This window comes from Akebia trifoliata, chromosome 1, assembly GCF_017979445.1.
Source record: "Akebia trifoliata isolate Shusen 1 chromosome 1, ASM1797944v1, whole genome shotgun sequence".
In the NCBI taxonomy this organism is placed as follows: domain Eukaryota; kingdom Viridiplantae; phylum Streptophyta; class Magnoliopsida; order Ranunculales; family Lardizabalaceae; genus Akebia; species Akebia trifoliata.
Window position 1 is genome coordinate 5,042,843 of NC_141375.1, and position 23,122 is coordinate 5,065,964.

The 23,122-nt window shown below is 35.8% G+C and overlaps 2 protein-coding genes across 8 annotated transcripts; one reads left to right on the plus strand and one right to left on the minus strand.

Moving 5' to 3' along the window:
- Positions 1-1,840: 1,840 nt before the first annotated feature.
- On the plus strand, positions 1,841-9,847 carry HTH (Glucose-methanol-choline (GMC) oxidoreductase family protein). Its single transcript, XM_086436222.1, is given in 7 exon segments — positions 1,841-1,925; positions 3,104-3,382; positions 3,385-3,496; positions 6,729-7,039; positions 7,293-7,681; positions 8,188-8,756; positions 9,623-9,847. Coding segments are annotated over 7 exon segments (1,797 nt in total). The 5' UTR covers positions 1,841-1,846; the 3' UTR covers positions 9,681-9,847.
- LOC147410504 (receptor-like serine/threonine-protein kinase ALE2) lies at positions 9,838-19,247 on the minus strand. Of its 7 annotated transcripts, XM_086436186.1 has the most exons (13): positions 19,092-19,247; positions 18,876-18,983; positions 18,673-18,751; positions 16,629-16,844; positions 16,304-16,420; positions 16,002-16,229; positions 14,999-15,088; positions 14,804-14,899; positions 14,019-14,390; positions 13,291-13,599; positions 12,812-13,207; positions 11,955-12,198; positions 9,838-11,236 (listed from the first exon to the last, which is right to left on the minus strand). In XM_086436186.1, the coding sequence occupies exons 3-13, from the start codon at positions 18,746-18,748 to the stop codon at positions 10,549-10,551; spliced, it is 2,832 nt and encodes a 943-aa protein (XP_086292312.1). In that variant the 5' UTR covers positions 18,749-18,751; positions 18,876-18,983; positions 19,092-19,247; the 3' UTR covers positions 9,838-10,548. The 7 variants fall into 7 exon arrangements, with proteins under 7 accessions (XP_086292312.1, XP_086292309.1, XP_086292304.1 ...); XM_086436183.1 differs by lacking the exon at positions 18,876-18,983; XM_086436178.1 differs by having other exon boundaries at positions 18,673-18,983.
- Between the last annotated feature and the right edge of the window lie 3,875 nt (positions 19,248-23,122).

Below are 23,122 nucleotides of genomic sequence, written 5' to 3' on the forward strand. Positions count from 1 at the left end.
TAAATATGATGATGTATATTATATTTTATCTAATCTCTTAATTTATTGATTCGGATTAATGAATTAGGACCGAACCAAGAAAGTTTATTTTTAGAGATTCAGATGAAATTCAAAACGACAACAAATATTACATTGGATTAGGTGCAGAAATTAAAAATAATGGATCTAATTGGGTCTGATTCTACTAAATTTCTTATTGTACCAATCCATTTCAAACACAATCCACTAACAACCCTATAAGAACCATAGGTTTTATGGAACGATGGTTCCACCGTTTAATCGAGTAAATCAATTTAAAATACAGAATCTTAAAAAAGTTCTAGGACAATATGAATCGTGATGATTTTGACATGTTCGAGGAAAGCCCTATTACAAAAGGTTCTGAAGCGCGAGCGAAAGATGTAAAGATGGGTGGGAGAGGGGAATAGGAAAAGTTGACATGAACACATTTTCATTAACATAAGACATTGCTATTGCTCAGGATAAAGTTAATTGGAAATACACGAATCTTTCAGCTGGTCCCCAACCTTTTGGGATAAGGTTTTAATGATGATGATGATTTGCAATGGAAAGATTCTTTAACAATCCAGCCTAATCAACAAACATGATAATTTAGTTTTAAGCTTTTTGACCTTTGTTTTGTGGAAGGACAAACTATTAAAAAAAAAAATAAAACCATCTAATTTGATTCACTCTCAATGCCCATTAGATGGTGACTTGTTTGAGAAGGATGCATCCGTTACATTCGTAATATCTGAAGAATAAGAATCGGTCAACAACATTGAGAATTCAAGTATTGTATATGTCATTAGTCTAATCATTTGCGGGAGGTATCCATAGTGATGAACTTCCAGCATGGATTTGTTTCTTGTGAAGTGGTTTGTGGTTAATGACCTTGCTAAATCCTAATTGTTAAATGAATTTTTTTTGTCAAGTAGGATAGCGTTTCTTTAGCAATTTTTCGAATGTGATTATTCACCTTGTTGTGGCTTCATCTTCTCAATTCTATAAATTGTAATGTAGATATGTTTGCTATATAAGTAAGAATTTCTTACAAAAATTAGTGAACCAATAAAATTTTCTGTGGGCTTAATTGAAGACTAATGAAAATAAAAACAATGATGGAGTGAAACATTTTCTTTATTTTTTTTGGAGTGCAATCATCCAAATGGGATGCAAAGGGAAAATTTTAAGTGATGAAGTGCAATTGGTAGTAGGTGGTGTGCAATTAGTTGATCCCTTTTTTGTGGCAAATCAACACATGGTACTAACACCAACACAAGCTTGCACATAAATTTTTTTGGTGTGCATATATTAGATGCACCAATCAGATGGGTAAAACCAGTCTGATCGGATCTGATCAATCTAATCTTCACTATAACTCAATATAGGATCTCTGTAGGTAGGATGATTAATGGTGATGAAACAAGCTAGCCCATTTGAATGAAATGGCTTGACAGACAACTAAATGTCTCCTTATATATGTATGTATATATACACCTGTGATCTATGGTTGATGTTGTGTGGCATTGTTTTCTCAATTAATACCAAGTTTCTTTATTTACATACTAGGCAGAAAGCTGGCCATGAACTGATGGAATACTTTATGTGTATAAGTGGGCTATGCATCTTCTCCTACTCCAACTGTGCATTAATGTCCATCATTAATGAGTTATCAGTTGGAGTGATTGTAGCCTTAAATATGACTGAGTGGTGTTAACATTAGTGATTGTATATAATCCAACAAGACCAACCAAAGATAGACACATCAAGTAGTGAGAGTCTCAGAGTCAAGCAAGTGTTTCTATTGGGACTGTAGTCTCTCGCTTAAAATCTTTGTTTTTCCATGGCTGTCGTGGGTGTAGTAAAGCTCTCACTCACTCTTTTTGCACTTCTTTGTTGCAACATCATAAGTGACTCCCAAGGTTTTTCTTCTCTCTTCTCATTGTTTTTCTATTTGGTTTTATTAGTTCTTTTCTCTTGATGTTTATTTGGGTTTCTTTTGTTAATTTTTTTTATGGGTTCAATACTTCTTCTTCTTCTCATTTGTTTAATTTAATCTCAAGAGAAATAGTGAAAGATATATAAAAAGATGAAATGTGTGTCTTTTTTTTTTTTTTTTTTATAAATATTTTTTCCCCATAATCTCATTACTTGATCCAACAAGTTGTTTTATATTTTTTATTTATCAGTTGGGGATTTTGAAATTCTAGAAAAACCATTGTGGAACACTGAGCAATAGAGAGATGAGAAAAAAAAATATAAAAGAGGAAAGTGGGTCGTTTATCTTTTTTTTCTCCCCCTAATCTGATTACTTGATCCAAGAAGTTATTTTATATTTTTGATCAATTTAGGGATTTTGAAATTCTAGAAAAACCATTGTGAAAAACTGAGGAATAGTGAGATGGGAAAAAAAGGAACCCTTTTTTGGATACATCACATCAAGGGTTTGATACATGGTTTTAAAACTCGTCCGAGACCGAGATGTATCGTCCGAGTTAACTCGGTATCGGAGTTGAACAAGACCAACTCACAAGTCATTTTTTTGACTGAGATGTAATACCTCATGTTCAATTTTTTTATTTTTTGAATGATATGTCTCAATGTATCGAAAAACTCGTCCGAGATGACTCGGTATCAAGCTTGGACGAGACGAGATGCAAAACTGAGTTTTAAAACCATGGTTTGATACCATCTTCCCCCGACACCCTAAAAAAAAGATTTTTGATTTTTTTTTTTTTAAAGAGGTAAATGGGGGAAAAGACTAATGTAACCGTTTTTTCCTCCTCTTCTTGATGAGCATGTGAATTTTATTAATGAGGATGGTGGTGTACTTTTATTGATTAAAGTTTGGTAGTCTATCTAGAAAGAAAAAAAAAAAAAGGAAAGAAAATCTAGAAGCCCCTATTGTTGTTTTTCATCTAAACATTGAATTAGCTTTTAATCCATTTCTACATAATTCAAATGAATTACTTATTTAAAAAAGAAATGAAAACATAGTTGTTTATAAGATTTTCAGTTTAAGTAGTTCAAATGATGTTAAACTACTACAATTTCCCTTTATATATAACTTATGATCTTCTTCATGAGCTATACAATGCAGGAAAGGGAGATCACTCTGAGTACCACTATCCCTTTATCAAACCCGCGAGCTCGTTTTCATCATCATCGTCATCGTCGTCATCATCATCATCATCATCGAACGGTGATGATAAGGCATATGATTATATAATTGTAGGAGGTGGAACAGCTGGGTGTCCCTTGGCTTCAACCCTCTCTCAACACTACAAGGTTCTTGTACTAGAGAGAGGGGGTGTTCCTTTTAACAACCCAAATGTCTCTCACTTGCAAAACTTCCATATTGGTTTAGCAGACACTTCACCAAATCTGCTTCTCAACTTTTTATCTCAACTGATGGGGTTTTTAATTCAAGGGCTAGGGTATTGGGTGGAGGCACTTCTATTAATGCTGGGTTCTACACTAGGGCAAGCTCAAGGTATGTCATCTCTTAATTAATTAGGCTCTATGTTTTATTTTTAATTAAATTGAAATTTTATATGAAAACCCTAGGTATATATCCTCATTATGGCAAGAAAAATTGATAATTGGTTGTTGATCACTAATTCTTGAAAAATCCTGTTTGAGATTTGATGATTGATGGATGATTTGATAAGATGTTAGGGAATTAACTAATACTCTTGATTAGCAAAATAAAAAAAGAGGAGCTGTTATTGGCAACCCAAAATAAAAAAAGTTGGGGTGCCTGTAGAAGCCCTCTCAATTTTTATTTTTTTTGGTTGCTAGATTTCAATTTTTTGGGTTTACGATTTTAAATGAGCCTAATAATAATTGTAAAAACCTACTGAAATTGTTTCAAAGAATGTTATTACGTTTTGTAATGTTGAGACAATATTTGAGCTGAACCTTTGTAATGTTTGAAGGGTGTGTTTTAATCTTTTATTGGGGTGTGATAAATAATTTAAGAAATTGGGGTGTAATAAGTAAAATTTAGGGTGTCAATGGTAGCTCTATAAAAATAGATGCTATATTTGGTATGTCAAGTTTCTTAACAACTCTCTCTCGCTTTCAAAAGATGGCATGAGCACTAATTCTTGAAAAATCATGTTTGAGATTGGATGTCTTAATGAATGTTAAGATGCTATGGCTGTCATTTCCTTTTCCTAGTTAGCATATTCAATGCCAAGACCTCTTTCTCTCTCTCAAAACATAGCATGAACACTAATTCTTGAAAAATCATGTTTGAGATTGGATGTATTATGGATGTTAAGATGCCATGGCTGTCATTTTCTTTTCCTAGTTAGCATATTCAATGCCAAGACCTCTCTCTCTCTCTCTCTCAAAACATGGCATGAGCACTAATTCTTGAAAAATTATGTTAGAGAATGGATGTATTAATGGATGTTAAGATGCTATGGTTTGTCATTTTCTTTCATAGTTAGCAGATACAATGCCAAGACTCTCTCTCTCTCTCTCAACATGGCATAAGCACTAATTCTTGAAAATTTATGTTTGAGAATGGATGTATTAATGGATATTAAGATGCTATGGTTTGTCATTCTTTTTCCTAGTTAGCAGATACAATGCCAAGACCTCTCTCTCTCTCTCTCAAAACATGGCATGAGCACTAATTCTTGAAAAATTATGTTTGAGAATGGATATATTAATGGATGTTAAGATGCTATGGTTTGTCATTTTCTTTTCCTAGTTAGCAGATACAATGCCAAGACCTCTCTCTCTCTCTCATACAGATTTATTTTATTTTGAAGTTATTAGATGGAGCCTCTTAGGATCCCACTTATCGAGAAAGAATAGTCTCCAAATTTTGTGGTTACAATCATTTAATCAAATTTACCTAGGACATCACTATTTGCTTGAAAATATATAGGTCAACCAGACAAATTTTTTGATTAACTTGCAAGGCCCCTTTGTGGACCCCTTTGTGGACCCCTTTTTCTATTTTTTTCCAACTCACAAGATGGTGGGTTCTTATCTTGAAGTATTAATATAACTAGCTCCCTTCCCCCTAACCTCCTCATCAATCATATAATCTCTTTTGCAAAATATTAGGGAACGATTCTTATTCCTCCATTCGATTCTGTCAAAATTTCGGTCAGGGGTATAGTCATGATTTTTTTGTAGTGGGGGCAAACTGTGGTTAGTTGTATAGTCTAAGACTTTGAAGATAAATGGTTTTAGGGAGAAATTCAGAGGTTTTTGGTTAGGTTGAAGAAAAGGACATTTAGGTCATTTCTAATTAGTATATGAGAAGGCCTAATCAAGACACAATGTCATCAACAAAAAATTGAAAGGAGGGCATTGGAGGGAGGTGAGGGTGTGGGGGCAAATGGGGAGAGAGGTGAGGGAGTGGGGACGAATGGGACATGTAATTAGTTGAAAATATAGGGGTGTCTCAAAGTTCTTTGTGGCGCAATTGCCCCCACCAGCTCCTTACTAGCTCCGCCCTTGACTTCAATCAATTTAAGTTCTTTGGGTGGCAAACGTACGAAAGTAAGGAAAAGTAAAATTTACCTAAAAAATTATCATAAAAATTACTTTCCAAAAGAGTTCTTTATAAAAACATTTTGGTATTGAGTTATATTTTTCCATCTAAAACACAGTAGTGTTCTACATCAATCAACATTTTGTAATGCTAGAGGCCTAGCATTGAAAAACTTTAACAACCATAGACAGCCTAATATTTTGTGTTTTTTCTTTAATTTCTGCTGTTAAACTAGCAACAAAGGTTTGTTCTCTTGGTCGTGTGTTCGAAATTAGGTGACCTTCTGACATATTTTGTCGTTTATTGGAAAACTTTTCATAGGATTGGCCTTGCAAACTAGTCCCATCCCAAAGAGTGTACCTTGTGATATTAAAAAATATTAAAAAAAGAAAAAGAAAAAAAAGAACAGAAAAAAGGGTGAGTAGGTAAATAAATTACCCATTAAGATGGTGTGTTCTCAGTAATTTCAACCGACACCACACATTGAATAATCTTTACAAAAGGCTTTCCTACCATACTTATTCCTCTATACTTTATATTTACTACAGATGACAAGGGAAACATGAGCTTACCCTATTTATGTCCTTGTGTCATGAAAGTTTGCAGCAATATTTATTATCTCACCTCATTTTAATATGTCATATGAGCTGTGTTATTTAATGGACCTGCCTTCAAACCCAAATCGTACAACTTTTTCATCTAGACCACTTAATTGGTTTATCAACTTCTGATCTAGACATAAACATGCATGACTAAGGCTACCAACTATAAACTTAGTTAGTCCAACAGATGGTTGAAGTTTAATATTAGGACATACTGTACTTAGTATAAGATTGTGTCTGATGCAGTGTTTTGGTGTGACTTCTAGCTTTTTAATTTTCTTATTAAAGTCTATAAACATGTTAAATACTTACCTCGCTAAGTTTGTAAGGAAAGTTTCCTGACCACTCATCCAAAAAAGTGATCAGATGCCACAATGATGTAGAAAATAAAATTTTAAGAACTTTAAAAATAATTTAAAAAAAAAAAAAATCTATTTTTCACTGTTAGATTTTTATTTTAAGTTAAGGAGCCTTGGATCAAATAAAAAAAATATTTATTTTAGATCATGAACGACATTAGTAAGATTTCAATTCTTAGTAAGTTAGTAAGCCAAAGAAAGTACGTATAAGTATGCAAATCTTTGATGTTTCTTCATGGTCTGCAGTTACGTAAAAAGAGCTGGTTGGGATCCTAAGTTGGTGAAAGAGTCATACCCATGGGTCGAGAAGCAAATTGTTCAACGACCCAAACTCGCGCCATGGCAGGAAGCATTAAGGGGAAGTCTTTTGGATGTCGGTATCTCACCTTATAATGGATTTTCATTTGATCACATCTATGGGACTAAGGTTGGAGGGTCCATCTTCGACGAAAATGGTCATAGGCACACTGCGGCCGAGCTATTGGCTTCTGGGAACCCTAAGAATCTCCGGGTCCTGGTTTATGCAACTGTGCAAAAGATTATGTTTGACATAACAGGTAAATGTTTGCATGGCTTAGAACTATGTTTTAAAAATCGTTGACTCACCTAGATTTTGAGTTAACTTTGGTCATAAAATATATTTAAATATATTTGACCGAGTCAACTCATAAGTTGACCGAGTCATTACCTATTTATCTCTACCCGTGACCTATATAGGTGGGTTCTAGCTCATTAAGGAGACTACTGACAATAACATGTTTAACAAACAAACCTATAGACATAAACGTTTGTTTGAATTCTGTCATACAGGGAAGCGACCCAAGGCCATAGGAGTTGTATTCAAAGACGAAAAAGGGCAACAACATCAAGTTTTCGTCACGAAGAATTATCAAAGTGAGGTGATAGTTTCGTCGGGTGCAATTGGGAGCCCTCAGCTACTACTATTAAGTGGTATAGGGCCCGAAGCTGACCTGAAGAAAATGAACATTCCAGTGGTACTCAACAATGAATTTGTCGGTAAAGGGATGTCGGACAACCCCATGAACTCCATATTCATACCAACAAAGGCACCGGTGAAGCAGTCATTAATACAAACAGTAGGGATTACGAAAGTGGGAGTGTTCATTGAGGCGAGCAGCGGATTTGGCCAGTCTTCGGATAGTATTCAATGCAACCATGGCATCATGTCGCCGAGGTTAGTACTAGTATTAAGTAGTTATTACCCCCTATTACATGTTGGGGTATCAATAGACCGACTTGGCTGGGCCAGGCCCGGCTTGCTGGCTTAAATTTTACGGTTAAAGAGTGGGTTTTAGGACCGGGTCGGGTCGGGTCGGGTCTATAAAAAAAGTGAGCTTATTATATATTGTCAGACCAAATTTTTTATCACACAACATTGGTCGGTTGGAGAAGAAGTGGGGACATTAAGGATACAAATGTATCCTCATGATACATGTTCTATCCCAACCATTGAATATTGTGTTTTAGGGGTTGGGTTTTGGGTTTCTTGTCTATATACCCCGAATTATTATATATAATAATTTCGTAAATGGTGTGCTGTAAAAAAAATTGGTGTGACAATATAAATTCTCTTAAAACATTACTCCATGACTCCTATTCTTATCTACAAAATTACAATAATTTTTTTTTTTTTTTTGTTGAAAAACCATTATCTTAGATCATATGTAATTTGATGGAAAAACAGATTGGGCAATTATCAACCATTCCTCCAAAGCAAAGAACGCCAGAAGCCATCGAAGCCTATATGAAAAACAAGAAGAACTTACCCTACGAGTTATTCAAGGGTGGCTTTATTTTAGAGAAGATTGTGGGCCCACTCTCAAAGGGTGAACTCAGCTTGATCAACACCAATGTTGATGACAACCCTTCTGTCACTTTCAACTATTTCAGCCATCCACATGATCTGAAACGATGCGTTCATGGCATCCGTTTGATCGAGAAGATCCTACGTTCAAAGTACTTCACCGAGCTCACTAATGATAATGAATACACCATGGAGATGATACTTAACATGAGCCTTAAGGCTAATGTGAATCTGATACCTAATCATACCAATGATACAAGGAACCTAAAGCAGTTCTGCAAGGACACAGTCATTACTATATGGCATTATCATGGTGGGTGCAATGTGGGTAAGGTGGTGGACTCCCATTATAGGGTCATGGGTGTCGATGGACTCCGCATCGTAGATGGATCAACTTTTACTGACTCGCCTGGCACAAATCCTCAAGCTACAGTCATGATGATGGGCAGGTAAGATCATTCATTATATTATGATCCAAGAGACTGATATTATGTTTGTGGTACGATAGTTAGGTTCATATCAAATGATATCGGAGCCAATACTATGTGTGCCCCACAAAGAAGGGTACTATAGTGAAAGCTATAACAGAGTGGGCCATCGTTGGTGTCAACAGAAGGGGCTACACTTAGTAGTCCCGAAAAGAAGGGTAATAGAGTGAAAGTCGTCACAAAGTGGACCACCGTCGGCGTCAGTGGAAGGGGAAACTTGGGGACACTCGAGGGATTGATACCAAAATTAAAGTCACGACAGAGTGGACTACTATGTTACTAAATTAAGAGAAGGACCAAACTTGGACCGTTTTTGTCTAGGAGCTTTTGGTGTGTCAGTTAGGTTCTTATCACATAATAGGCGACGAATGCTAGCATCATAGCTCACTCATGTCATATTATTGTGCAACATGTGCACTTGAGGTTCTAATAACTTGCAAACATGGTTTTGAAAATCGTTCGATACTGAGATGACTTGCCCGAGTTATCTTGATATCGTTCATGAATGAGATGAAATGCCATGACCGAGATCCCCCTTCTTTCTGGTTCACACACACAAAATCTCGTGATAACTCGTCCAACTCATCATCATTTACGAACAAAATGAGATGGGAAACAGAGATTGAAAACCATGCTTACAAAGGAACATGGAAGGTGTTGCTTTGCAAAGCAGGCATGGGTTATGGCATGAGGTGCTGGCACTCCTCGCTCACCTCTACACACACACACACACACACACACACACACATATGCAATCTGCAAGTTATTCAGTGAAACTGAAGTGTTAAAATCTGATTTTATTTATTGCTTTGTTTTGTGGTGTGCAGATATGTGGGAGTGAAAATATTAAGAGAAAGATTAGGAAGAGCAGCTGGTGTAAAATAAAAACCAACTTAGAACACCATTGCTGGTGTTGTATTTGAGATGAAATTTATTGTTCTGATTTTTCGTAGCAGATATGTATAAACCTCGTGAAACAAATGGAATTCAACTGTTATTATCTGCTAATTTGAATCTGTTTGAAGAAATCAACATAACTATCTAAAACAAAATCAATGTGGTTTACATCATATTCAAGTAAAATTCCATACTCAGTCCAAAAAGAATAATGCTAGCTCACACACCACAGTACCGATTTCGGGAGTTGACACCAACACCCTTTGATGTTCACGGCATCCAATGACGTACATGAGCATGTCGAGCAAGCACTATCTCCAATTGTGCTTTACTAGGATGCTACATTCAAATTCCAACATTATACCGACAAAGATCACCTATATATGACATTCTAGAGGATCAAAATCAAGACCATTCCTCCTAGTCCCGACATGAAGTAAGAACGTTATTGATCTGCATCGGTCATAAAATATAGGGTATTTAAGAAATACCCCCTGCCAAATTGGTGATATTAGATTTACCTCCCCTGACCATAAGTCAACATGCATTTTCTTGATGACTTTAATGGTGAAATTTTAATTTTTTTTCAAAATGCTCTTCACATACTTAAATTACTAAACCAAAATTTGGAAAAAGAAAAATAAAAAAATTCACTGTTAAATCATCAAGAAAAAGCAACGTTGATTTATCGTCAAGGGAGGTAAACCTAATCTTGCATTTTGCAAGGGGGTAAACCTAATATCACCAATTTAACTGGGGGTGTTTCAAAATACCCTAAAAAATAACTTGCTGATGTTCATGGATTTGAATTTCAACATTATGGGAAGAAATATTTTCAGGACTGCACTAGTAATTCTCAATGAGAATCTGCCCATGACTTAGATGAAAAGCCATGCTCACTCATGCTACCTCTAGACAAACCTCTTACTTTCTCCCAAAAATTCCTGCTCTTACCCGTTCTTAATGGTCCCGAACTCGAGTACCTCCTAAAAGATCCTGATGTCTGTCTCCCAAATCTTGCTGATGTACCGAATATGTCTGACACCGATAGTGCCCATTTGGCGTCGAGAACAGACTCATAGTCTGGCATTGGGTAATAGGCAAGTGAACGTTCTTGAAACTGACCCGAACCAGAACCAATACTGGTCCCAGCATCAATATGTAGAATGGATGAATCCTCACCAGATCCTACTTCTTTAGTCTCGTCAAACTTGTCGCACACTAGCTTTAAAGCTTGTACAACCTCACCCATAAAAGGCCGGTGAGAGACCTCCGGTTGTACACACATTGAAGCTATTGCGGAGACCTTCGCCACGCTATCAAATGGAAAATTAGAGCCTAGAGCCGGATCAATGATCATCTCTAACCCTTCCTTACTTGTGAGGAGTGGGCGAGCAAAAGTGACCAAATTCTCTTGGCCATGTGGTTGTGACATGTCCACAGGTTGCCTTCCTGTCAGGAGCTCGAGAAGGACTACTCCGTAGCTGTAAACATCACTCTTGACAAGAAGCAGCCCGGTCATTGCGTACTCTGGAGCTACATAACTGAGAAACACACTGTTAGACAATACATCCAGGGATATTAAGGCCCTGTTTGGATACAAAGTAGAAATTAGAAAGTAATTGTGGAAGAAAGTAGTTTTGGGAGAAAATAGTTTTTAGAAAGTAGAAAATAGTTTCATTTTCCTTTATAGATAATTACAATTTTAACTTTTTAAAAATAGTTTTCTAAAATTAATCCAAACAAACTTCTCAACTTTCAAAAGTTAAAAAAAAAAAAAAAAGTTACATTTTTAAATGTATCCAAACAGGCTCTAAAAAGCACGAGCATATAAAGAAGCCAAGCATAATGAGGTGCAGGATCATGTAAAGAGTCTCTCGGTCCCCCCCCGAGACACTAATCTGGAATTTGAAGTATATGTTTTTTATGTTAATAGGTTCATATCTTCTATTCTCCCATTTTTTTTTTTTTTTTTTCAATAACAAAAGACTTGGCTCCGAACATAATGGAATGGAGGAACATGATTCGATTAGCCAACCCAAAACCTTTGGTATAAGGTTGAACTTTGATGTCGTTGTTATGTCTTATCGTTTAATTTTAAGAAAATAATTTTTACCCCTTCAAAAATTTAGTAATGCAAAAGTTCAGCCATGAGTTTGCCATATTCAACAAGGACCCATGTCCATAGCTGTCTTGAGAGCTCCAAAGGTGTACTATGGTAAATAAAGGCTTCAGCAAATATGTTAAAGAAGAAGATCATACCCGAAAGTTCCCATAACATGTGTTGATGTGTGTTCTTTTCCGTCGTCCAGAGCTGTTCTAGCCAAGCCGAAGTCAGATACTTTAGGAGTAAAATCATGTCCCAACAAGATGTTGCTGGACTTGAAATCCCTATGTATAACCCGAGGACTTGAGTCTTCATGCAGATAAGCAAGACCTCGAGCTGCACCAAGTGCAATCTTCATTCGAGCACCCCAATCAAGTGGAGCAGTTTCCTTGTCCACTCCTGAGAGGATAAAAAGGAAACACATTCACAACCATTTCTCCAAGAATCAATATCACGAACGCACGCACACACACACACACACACACACACACACAAGGGCATAAAGGGGTCGGATTCAGCTCGGATCTGAGTAAAACCATATTCAGATCCGAATTTATTTATCTATACCCAAATCCATATCCGAACCCGACTCATATCCTCGAATCCGGATTCTGGACAGTTCAACATTTTTTCTTCTATACTTGTTCCTTATAATTGCTATACTATTCTATTTACCATTATAATCATGTTATTTATAAGAATTTATTTTATATTAAAGTAGTAGAAAAGGATATTTTGAAAAACCTAAAAATATAATTTTCAAAGCAGTATATAATGTGGACCTAGGCGGATATATGGATGGATCCATATCCGACCCAGATCATGGTACATCAAACCATATTCGACCCACTTTTTTTACTTGGATCTACTCCAAGGACCCAAACCTGCTAAATACAAATTTTGGAACACATGGATTTCGGATAAAATCCGACCCATTTTATACCCTAACACACACACACACACACACACACACACAAACCAAGAATGCAGAGCGAGTTCTACTCATTACTACCATGTAAATGGGATTCCACGCTGCCATTTGGAATGAGTTCATAGACCAGGCAGCGGGCATGATCCTCGGTGCATATACCAATCATCTTGACCAAATTTCTGTGATGTAAACGGCTAAGCATCTCAACTTCGGCCAAGAATTCCCGGCCACCTTGATGATCATCTCTCTTAAGAACCTTTACGGCCACCTCTGTTCCATCGTCAAGAATACCTCTATACACACGCCCAAATCCACCTTCCCCAATTATTCTTGAAGCATCAAAGTTATCGGTGGCTCTTTCTATCTCACCTGCACTGAAAGTCTTAGCAGATCCTGTATAGGTCGTGATGCTAGAACCAAAGGAGAGCGATGCAGAACTAGGCCCAGTTCCAAGCATCGTAGATCCGGCAGCGCCTGCTAAATTTATTTATTTTTTATTATTTATCAAAATTAAAAGCACTCGGGACGAACCCAATGATTTGTAATTATTAAACGTTTACCTGACGGCTTTGTGAGGGAGGGTACTAAGTCTTGTGGAGTTAGTTCGGGTAGATGAGTATGGCTTCCACATTTCTGCAGCAAAAGCCAAGCCACTCCAATACACAGACTCATAACTATGGCAGAAGATAGAGCTATGATAGCAATTGAAATGCCACCAAGTCCATCTTTCCGTTTCCTCCTTATGTCGACCCCCAGAGGCTTTATTGTCCTTCCATTATTTCCATGGTCTGAGTGCAACCCTTCATCTATTGTAATATCATCTATAGTAGTAATGCTTGACGGTGGTAGAGGTGGTGATGCGGGAAGACCTAAAGAGAAGTAAGAGTTCATAACAAGTCTAAAATCCGAGATAAAGAACAAAAAAATTGTCAAGAAAATGAGGAGGATCAATATATAAATGTTGAGTGTATATTTTCCTTCACTCTCAGGTGTGTCATACCCTAGTTAAGACCCATGACCCTCTTATATTCATAGTTCTCCCCCTCTCCAACAGATCAGTCTTGGATTAGTTGGTTGGTTAACATGGTATTAGAGCACTAGGTTCGTATTAGTTCATGGGTTCGATTCTTTCCACCCTTATGGGTGAGGGGGAGTGTTGAGTGTATATTTTTCTTCACTCTCAGTGTGTCATACCCCAGTTAAGCCCCGTGACCCTCTTATATTCATAGTTCTCCTCCTTTCCAACAGATCGGCCTTTTGGAGTAGTTGGTTGGTTAACTATATATACCTGGATAGTGAACATATAATACGTCATAGTCACCAAACAAGAAACTTTTTATGACAACTTGCTTGTGCCAGAACTTTTCGAAGGTCAAAAATGCAGTATTATTTTCAAATTTTTCTCCAAGTGGTACCAAATCAATGAGTACAATGGTCTTATCCAACTGCTGACTAGCTGCATTTGCTCCAATAATCCGAACTTGGCGCTGTTTCATGGAAACCCCGGAAGCTAACTCCTCAGCTAGTTCTGAAACCAAAGGGAAGAAGGAGTATAATGCAACACTAAGACGTAATGCAACTTTCATCGGCCATATGCATCCACACAGTGAACCAGGAAGGGTGTTTGTTAATGGCTCTGTGCACGTCACTGATGAACAATCTACAGGTAGGACCATAAAAAATGTCACAAAATTCTGATTGATGAAGGATGTACAAGGCATAACCATAGTGACAAAATCAGGGTTCGGGAATAGTTCGGCAACAGAAAGCTTAGGAAAATGTCAAGAAAACATTGAATTAATTAAAAAATAAAAATAATTTTTAATTATAAAAAATGTAAAAATATATGTATTTCATACATTAAATGATAAAATAACATTTAAAAAAAGCTAAAAATAAAAATAATCTGTGATTTTATTTTAAAAATTTTGTCAATTAAATCACGAATAATCGTGATTTTTTTGAAAAATCATGATTTGATTGACAACTGTTAAAATCGCAATTTTGTCACTATGGGCATAACAAATAGAACAAAAACACTATCTAGATAGACATAATCTCGTGTTCACATACCTTGATTAGGAGGAGGAGGTGGCAGTGCTTGGATTGGTGGTGGGTTCCTTTTCGAAGACCGTGAAGGAGAATCGTTTGTAGGGGAAAGAATCGGCTCTTGTAGATAGAAAGGGCAATCATGAAAATATAATTCTTTAATCTTACTAGAAAAGGTTCATAATAAAATGAAAAGACATAAGATAAGGCTTCCCATACTTTTGTTTCGTTCAGATGGAACCGTTGATACTGGTGAAGGTGTAGGTGAACCATAACTCACTCTTGAAGGAAAGGGAGATACTGAAGGGCCTGCAATGTAGGAACTCAATAAGGAATCAAAGCAAACATCCCAATTTTACAGTGGAGATACATGTTAAACATGAACTGTTGGAATATTATAGTACCTTGTTATGTGGGTGGACCAGCAGAGAACATGAACGCACACTAGCCATTGAAGTGTGGCTCGAAGAACAAAGAGGAAATGTATTACAACTATAAGCTATAACTCTAATACAAGATTCGAGTACTTCTCAAGTTGCTTGACACAAAGCTTTCAACCCATTTTATACTTAAGAAGGTAGGATTCTAATTTGACCAACAAAAAAATCAACATCCTTATGTACTGCCCTTTACAAAACTGGTAAATGAGAACCTTCCAATTTTCAAGATATTTTCAACATCTAGACTTAACCCTCCCACATACCGACTTTCAACTATGTGTTCCAAGTTGAAATCGAATTTTGTCAGACTTCAAGATTGGCAATCCTAAAGTCAAGATGTCTGCTACTTCTCTTCAGTACTCTATGCGTAGGGACAATTTCTCCGTTCAATATTTGTTCTCGTATATATTGGTAATGGACCTCAATAGGCCTCGTTCATGCATGAAACACAGGATTTATAGCTAGTCATATCGACTACACTAACTACCTTTTAACAAACAACAAAACTAGACACTTACACTGTCTAGACTTCCCTGTTTTACTTAAGGAAGTCTGTATTACATCTTAGCAAGACCACGGTGCCTTTGCCACCTATTCTTCTTTATGAGTACTATGTGATGTTAATAATCTTTCTTTTGTACGGATGATCAGGTCGTTAATAGAAGATAAATGCAGTAAAAACGAAGAAAAGGAGAAGAGTTCAATCATCAAAATGTTTGAGAACATACTGTAACCTATTAATGTTAAGTTGGTTAAGACAGTTTTAGTTAAAAATATCAAACCTGGGTGATTGGATGTCGAAGGAAACGAAGAAGATGGTGTAGACGTTGGGCTGCTCGCTCTTTTACTTGCATAATGACGCTTACGAAATGACATAGAAGGTGAAGATGCAGGACTATGAGCCCGTATCCTTGCTGGAGGTTTGGGAGACGGCTTGAAATGTGCGGGTGCATCATTAAAGGGCCTTGTGGCTTTGTGTGGTGCTGGGGATGCAAAAGTATACGGACCTACTGAAAATGTTAATAGTGATGGGCATAGCATCCTCATTTTCTAATCCATAAATTTTCCCATAAAGCATACTTACTTCGGGAATGATTCATGGGTGGAAAATGATTGAATTCTTCCTTGGGAGGTGCAGCGACTGGCGTTATATCTCTCTTCTTGGGAGGAGGATGAGCTGATATTGGAGAGACGGCAGGGTCTGTGACATCATATTGGGAAAGACCCATCATAAGGTCAATGACAAAAGTATCTAGTTGTTCCAATTGTTCGACCCTCAAATCTCAAGATATATGTAATTTTATGTTTACCAATCTATAAGCATTATTTTATACAACAACATCATGTATGGTATGAAGGTTTCAATTAGCGATCAAGTGAGGCACAACTGTGCCTAATTAACCACGTACTTGGAAAAATTGGCACTGTGATAGGGGATTTAATAGTTGGTGCTCTTCTATGAGGAGTGCTCGGTAGAACCGATCGTGAGTGCTCTTGGCTGGTCTGGGGTGGAGGTGCTGGCGTATGTGGTGGCAATGCTTCTGGACTCAACGGAATGGATAGTATTGGCCCTTGGGTGGTTTGTGGCATAGGTGCGGATTCCGTAGAAGAATGTACAAGTGATCCTGTATTGTCAAACAATAAGATTTATCAAAGTATCATCGGATAAAATAGCAATTACTTGTATCTAGATTGAGCAAATTTACCATTCAGCAGAGGTGGTGGACTTGGTATTATTTTTTAATTAGTTACTGCCTAAACATAATATAAATTAGGACTGGATCATTCATCATTTATCATTGCTTGGAGGAATCCTAAGCTGTTACTAAATATGCTGAACTAATAGTGGCTCTAAACAACAAAGGAGTCTCTAAAAGAAGATTACCAAGGAACGAGATATCAGCAATGCATTATCAACAAAATCTAAACTGATACGAACCTAACAAATACACCAAAATCACCAGGTCTTAATGGTGTGGAAAGCTAAGCCCATATCTCTTTGGGGTCGTAACACACCGCCATGCTTTGCAGCTGATGTCCATGGTGGTGCACTTTGTGGCGGCTTTCACTTTAATACTTCCTTGGGACCCCAAGTAGCCCTTTCCTCAGGTCACTCATTTCACTAAGGCCCCTTGGTGCCCACTTTGTGGTGGATTTCAATCTGGTACCTTATTTGGTGTCCCTAAATAGCCATTTTCCGACGTTGCACCTTCTGAAGTTTGAACACAAGATATGGTGTTGACTCTGATACCAAATGATATAAACCCAACCAATACAACAAACGCACCTAGGTGTTAATGATGCCGAAAGTTAAGCCCTTATCTCTTTGGTGTCGTAATATGAATGTGGACTCTAAGCCTCAACCAACAGTAATGGAATTACAAAATGGGAAGTTCAGATCAAAACCTAGCCGAAAAAAAAAAAAATTCCAATTGACCTTGTTGCTATGGTATTTATTCCAATAGTTCACACAAAATGTTACGTGCCTAAGTGGTTAAGGATGTAACTTGACGCAGTCCCCTTCTCCTTGTGACCCTCATCTCTTAGGGGATCATTATCCCTCTTCTCTCTTCCCCCTCGGGGAGAGATTTGGACTTGTGATAGAGCATAAACCAAAGACCATAAGGGCCACTTCTCTTAAGGGTAATACTTATATACTTACTTACATGTTAGTTGTTACCGCTAAGCAACCTACTTGGATGACTCCAACAGTCTAATCAAGGGCTAGGCTCCTTACTCTACCTACTAAGAGCAGGAGCCACCCTCTCTTTGCTCTGCATTTGGTGGGGGGCTAATAAGTACTTGTCGTAGGGCTTACCTTGAACCTACCAATTACCTACTTTTATGAGAGAAGAGTAATAAGATTATTAACAGAAACGCTCAATGTTGCTCATTGCTTGAATGCCCACGCAAGACCATTCCAACAGGTCTAAGGTTTTTGGCGTATTGGTTTGGGTACCTAACGTTTGGTATCAGAGCCAATCCCACTTCTTCGGTTTGAGTCACGGGAAAGACTACCTTGGATGGCTATGGGCTACGGGCTACGGGAAAAAACTCTGAGAAAAGCCCCAAGAAGTGCCCTGCCCATAGTGAAAGCCGCTGTGTATGCCGACCACAAAGCGCGGTGATTTGTTACATGCCTTAGTGATTAAGGGCTTAAATTTTACATGTTCCAACAGGTCTAGGCCTTTTGGCATATTGGTTTACATATCTAACACAATAAAAAAAAAACACCATTTCTATTCCAACTTAATAAACATACATATCATGTGAATCATTTCCCCCTGTTACACAGCATATAATATTAATTGCCAAGAACCCATATCTCCCCATTGTTCTAAAAAAAAACATCAAATGCAACATGGAAATTCATCAAATTATATTGTATGAATCAAATAGAAATAACCTTTAAACACCGTAAAAAGAAAAAAAAAAAAAAAAAAAAACAATTACCTGAAGATCCATTAACTAAAAAAATGATGAGGACAACACCGAGTTTCATCAGCAGAAGAACAACTTGCATCTCCATCCACTTCAAATAAGAATAAAAGCAGAAGAAAAATAAAGAATTTCAAATAACTAACATAAGCAAAGATGGGTAGTCTTCAAGGATGATTTATGAACAAAAGGGAAGATAGATAAGAGAGAAGACCCACAAATAGTATGTTAAAAGTAATAAGAAGGGACTTCAATGGAAACCCAAAAATGGTTTTTGACTGTGGAGAGAAGAACCTAAGTTTTTCTCATTTAAGAATCAACAAGCTCTGAAATTTGCAGAAAACCATTTATACTGTTATTAGTTATTAAAGAATAAAGACAATTAAAGCTGAAACCAAAAAGTGCTAGAGAAAACTCATATTGAAGTCACTTACAGAGCAAAAAATTTCTCTTTTAAGAGAAAGAGAGAACAAATTTTCTTTTCTGGGCTTTGTTGTAACTTTCTAAGATTCTCTTACGGGAACCGACCTCAAGTGTTGAAAGTTGAAACATACTCTACCAAAGTGTTGAAAGTTGAAACAAATTTTCCCATATCTTGCTTTTTCAACTTAATTATAAATTTTCCTTGCACAAGTATTTATTTTTAAATGGCTACATTATCTTATTTATATGGATAATTTTATAATTTAAAAAAAAATTAAAAATTAAAAAAATCTAACACTAATATATATAAATACTCCTCAACATAAAAATATTTCTTATTTCTAAAAACTAAAAGAGTTGTGATTTTTTGAAGCCTACCCTTACACATGCCCCCTAACATGGCATAGGTTACAATCATAGATTTTCCCCCCTCGGGATAATGTTTTCAAAACTTGTCCAAGACCAAGATGAATCACCTGAGTCATCTCGATATCAAGCATGGACGAGACGGACGGACAAGTCAATTTTTCGGATGGGATTTAAAATCCGACATTCATTTTTCAAAATTTTGAACTAGATGTCTCAAACGTATCGGAAAATTCGTTCGAGATGACTCAGTATCTTGCATGGACGAGATGGGACGAGAAATCGAGTTTTAAAACAATGGTCGGGATACACAACTATACATCCTCGTAAATATGTGTAATTGTGTATCTCAAGAAAAAGAATTTGTGATTTTAGCACATGCCACGTCTGGGGGCGTGTGTAGGGGGGCATCAAAAAATCACTATTCAAAATAAAAATTCAAATAATTTTCAATGTATGAGGGTTTAAATTCTTTGAAAAGTTATCACTATTAAATATGCCATCTGTATATTAAAAATATAGACTATGATACGTTTCCTTACTTGTTCTTTCTCAATTGTATTTTTAATTAAGAAGTAAATAATACAAAGAAATATCACATAATTTTTTTTAACGTTTCTCTAAACAATATTTTTCAAGTAAATTAAAAACTAAAATTAAGTAAGACAAAACCTTGTTAATCTATTTTCCGTTGTTTTGAAGTAAGATGGTGAAAATTTGAAAAACTAAAACCAAAAAGAGTCTCTCATGATTTTTAGGTTTACAATATACAAATAATGGAATCTTAAAGATCTAATTAGAAATGAAGTTATTATTTTGGTTTATTGAACATTTTATATTCAAAATCAACTTGTATTCACTACTTATGAAGAGGGCTAATTTATTATTAACTAATAAATGATCGGTGAGAAGAGAAATTTTAAGAAAGTTAAAAAAATAAAAATAAGGTTTGAGTAGAATTGCTTTAAGTTGAAGGGGAGAAATATAAATAATATTTAGATTTGAGGTTACTAAGTAGAAGACTTGTTTTAATGGGATTATTTGACTTTTTTTTCTTCCTTTTGATGGTATTTAAGACTTTATACATTGTGATTTTTGGTCAGATAGCATTAACAACACATCCTTTTCCTTCCTTGCTTTTGATGGATAATTAGGTAATAATTTCTTTTCACTTGTGGGATATTTAAGGTATTTGTTAAGTGGTTTCTAAGTAAGGTCTACCACATCCTCCAAAGAAGCACACATGGCATCCATTGATGGGTGGGCCCAACTTTATTATGGATGGGATCCCATTTTACTAAATCTTTTACTCCAAATAACCCTTCGTAAATCTGTGTAACACAATGTGAAAAAAAAAGCTCAAATTCAATGACCCATGCTGTCGAATTTCATAAAATTCAACAGATCAAGGGGTTGAATTTTTTATATTATCAATTTCTTTTTTCGACAGATAAAAATCGTTAAAGTAATGAAAGATGGGAAGAATTCGACGACTTTAAACCATCGAATCTGAGAACATCAAGAATTTCGATGGTCTTGAATTGTTGAAATTCAACTTCTAAAATTCGTAGGCCTTGGTCTGTTGAATTTTTTAATTTTCACGTAGTCTAATCATCCATCCTAGAAAACTTTTTTAAACCCATTTGTTGCATCTTATATATTTGATGTTTAAGATCATCCAATCATATTAGATAAGATAATTAAATATCCAATCTCATTTTAATATTGTTAGATTTTTTTCATAATATATTTTTAAAATATTATTCATAAATTTAATATTTTAGAATCAATGTTTCATTCCCATCTCACTCAAAAACATTCAGAAACGATCATAATAGGTCCCACAACACATTATTTTTATCCTTTTTTTTTTTTTTTGGTTGCAAAGTGAAAACCTCAGTAAATAATCACATAAGCTTAATAGAGAGAGAAGAAGAACTAAAACTATAAAAATTGTTGATTCCCATTCGTGATTCCTATCAAACAGAATGAAACGTTGGCAGGTGAAGCGAGCCAAAACTGCAACTAAAAGTCTTATAAATAGGCTTATAAGGATGGGGTCCACCCACTACCATACTTATAATGTAAAAGAATTTCTATGCTCCCATCACTACCTACCCACCAACCTATTGAGGTCTATTGTAGTTTCTGTTGGGATGTAGTGTTGGATCACACTTCACCCAAAGATGATAACAAGGCTTACGTGTCATTCAAGGTGTTTATTTAGCTAGGTTGGTAAGGTTTGTAGAGTATTGATCCCACTACCTGGACCACTAAACCTTGGTTGCGTAGCCAAGAGAGAAAGATAGAGATTCTATTCCCACACCAACTTTTGCTAATGCCACCCAATTGTTTGATGATTTACGTAGGAATTGGTGCAACATTAGCAAAAGTTTGTGTGACAATAACAACTGCAAAAAAAAGAAATAGGGAGGGGGGCGTGTTTATTCGTCATTTGGTGATAAAATTAGTCATTAACAAGTGGATGACAATTTTTATTTTAGTTTTTGAAAAAAATGTGAATTTAAATTAATTTGAGTGTACCTATAACCATTTATTTGTCATTTGGTGATAAAATTAGTCATTAACAAATGGATGGCAATTTTTATTTTAGTTTTTGAAAAAAAAAATGTGAATTTAAATTAATTTGAGTGTAAATCCCTATAACCATTGGAATTATAAAATTTAGATATATGGATACAATTGGCTTGATTCAGAATCCTTATATATATCCGATGGCAATTCGTATTGATCTCATTTTATTAGACGGATATCTATGGGTATTTGATTCTACATAAATTCTTAATCCCTTCGTAGATTTCAAAGTCATCCAAAAAATTCCTAAATTTGATCAATCATTGGAATCACTTCAACCATTCACCGATAAATTACAAAATCAAACATTTTAAAAGAAATATTATGCTATGTATTTAATAGTTTCAATATCTAATAGGTGGTTAAAATTTCATCTTCAAACAATCTGGTTGTATGCGGGTTTCCTTTAAAACTCAACCATTAATGGAGAATTGGAACTATTTGGTACAAATGTATTTTTTTTAATAAGGTATATTCGAGTCTAGTGGGCTGACCATGGTTTATTAAGTTTTGCCCAACTCATAGGTCCATCTTATCCATCAAAACTAATCCCTAACGTCATGTCCCATCCAACACCTAGTCATATGATCCTATTTAAATAATCATATTTCTATGAAGGGGCATATAAAGACTCGAAGTTAGGACTTAGGGAATATATCCAATCCCTCCTTACCATCTCAGCTAATCCCAATGGGTTGTGCAAATGTATTTGATCTCATTTCACTCTTAAAAATAAATCTTAGTAAAAGTTTGTGTGCGACACAAAGAAAACTCTCTCAAAAAACCTTTTTGTGATTCATTGATAATTATATAATTTAAGAGTAATGTTAAAGGCACCCCAAATTATTATCAAGGGCATCTCACTATAACTAATTTTTTTTTTTTTTATATGGTAAAACTTTTAGAATGAACTAGGATATCATCCTCACCAAAAATCAGCTCAGTCCAAAAATTTTAACCTATATAAGATAAAACAATTTGGTTATAGTGTGGATTACCTTTATTAATATGTGGGGTGCCTTTAACATTACTCATAATTTTAGTGTTTTGGTTGTTGAGAGGTAACATCTAAAATGATCTG

What these genes read in the sequence shown, in the direction of transcription:
- LOC147410504 (XM_086436183.1), bottom strand. Translation starts at nt 18,748, where the DNA reads ATGGAGATGCAAGTTGTTCTTCTGCTGATGAAACTCGGTGTTGTCCTC. An exon ending in TTCGACATCCAATCACCCAG is followed by an intron (nt 15,089 to 16,001) that starts GTTTGATATTTT and finishes CCTACATTGCAG; the next exon opens with GCCCTTCAGTATCTCCCTTT. An exon ending in CATGTTATGGGAACTTTCGG is followed by an intron (nt 11,237 to 11,954) that starts GTATGATCTTCT and finishes TGTGTTTCTCAG; the next exon opens with TTATGTAGCTCCAGAGTACG.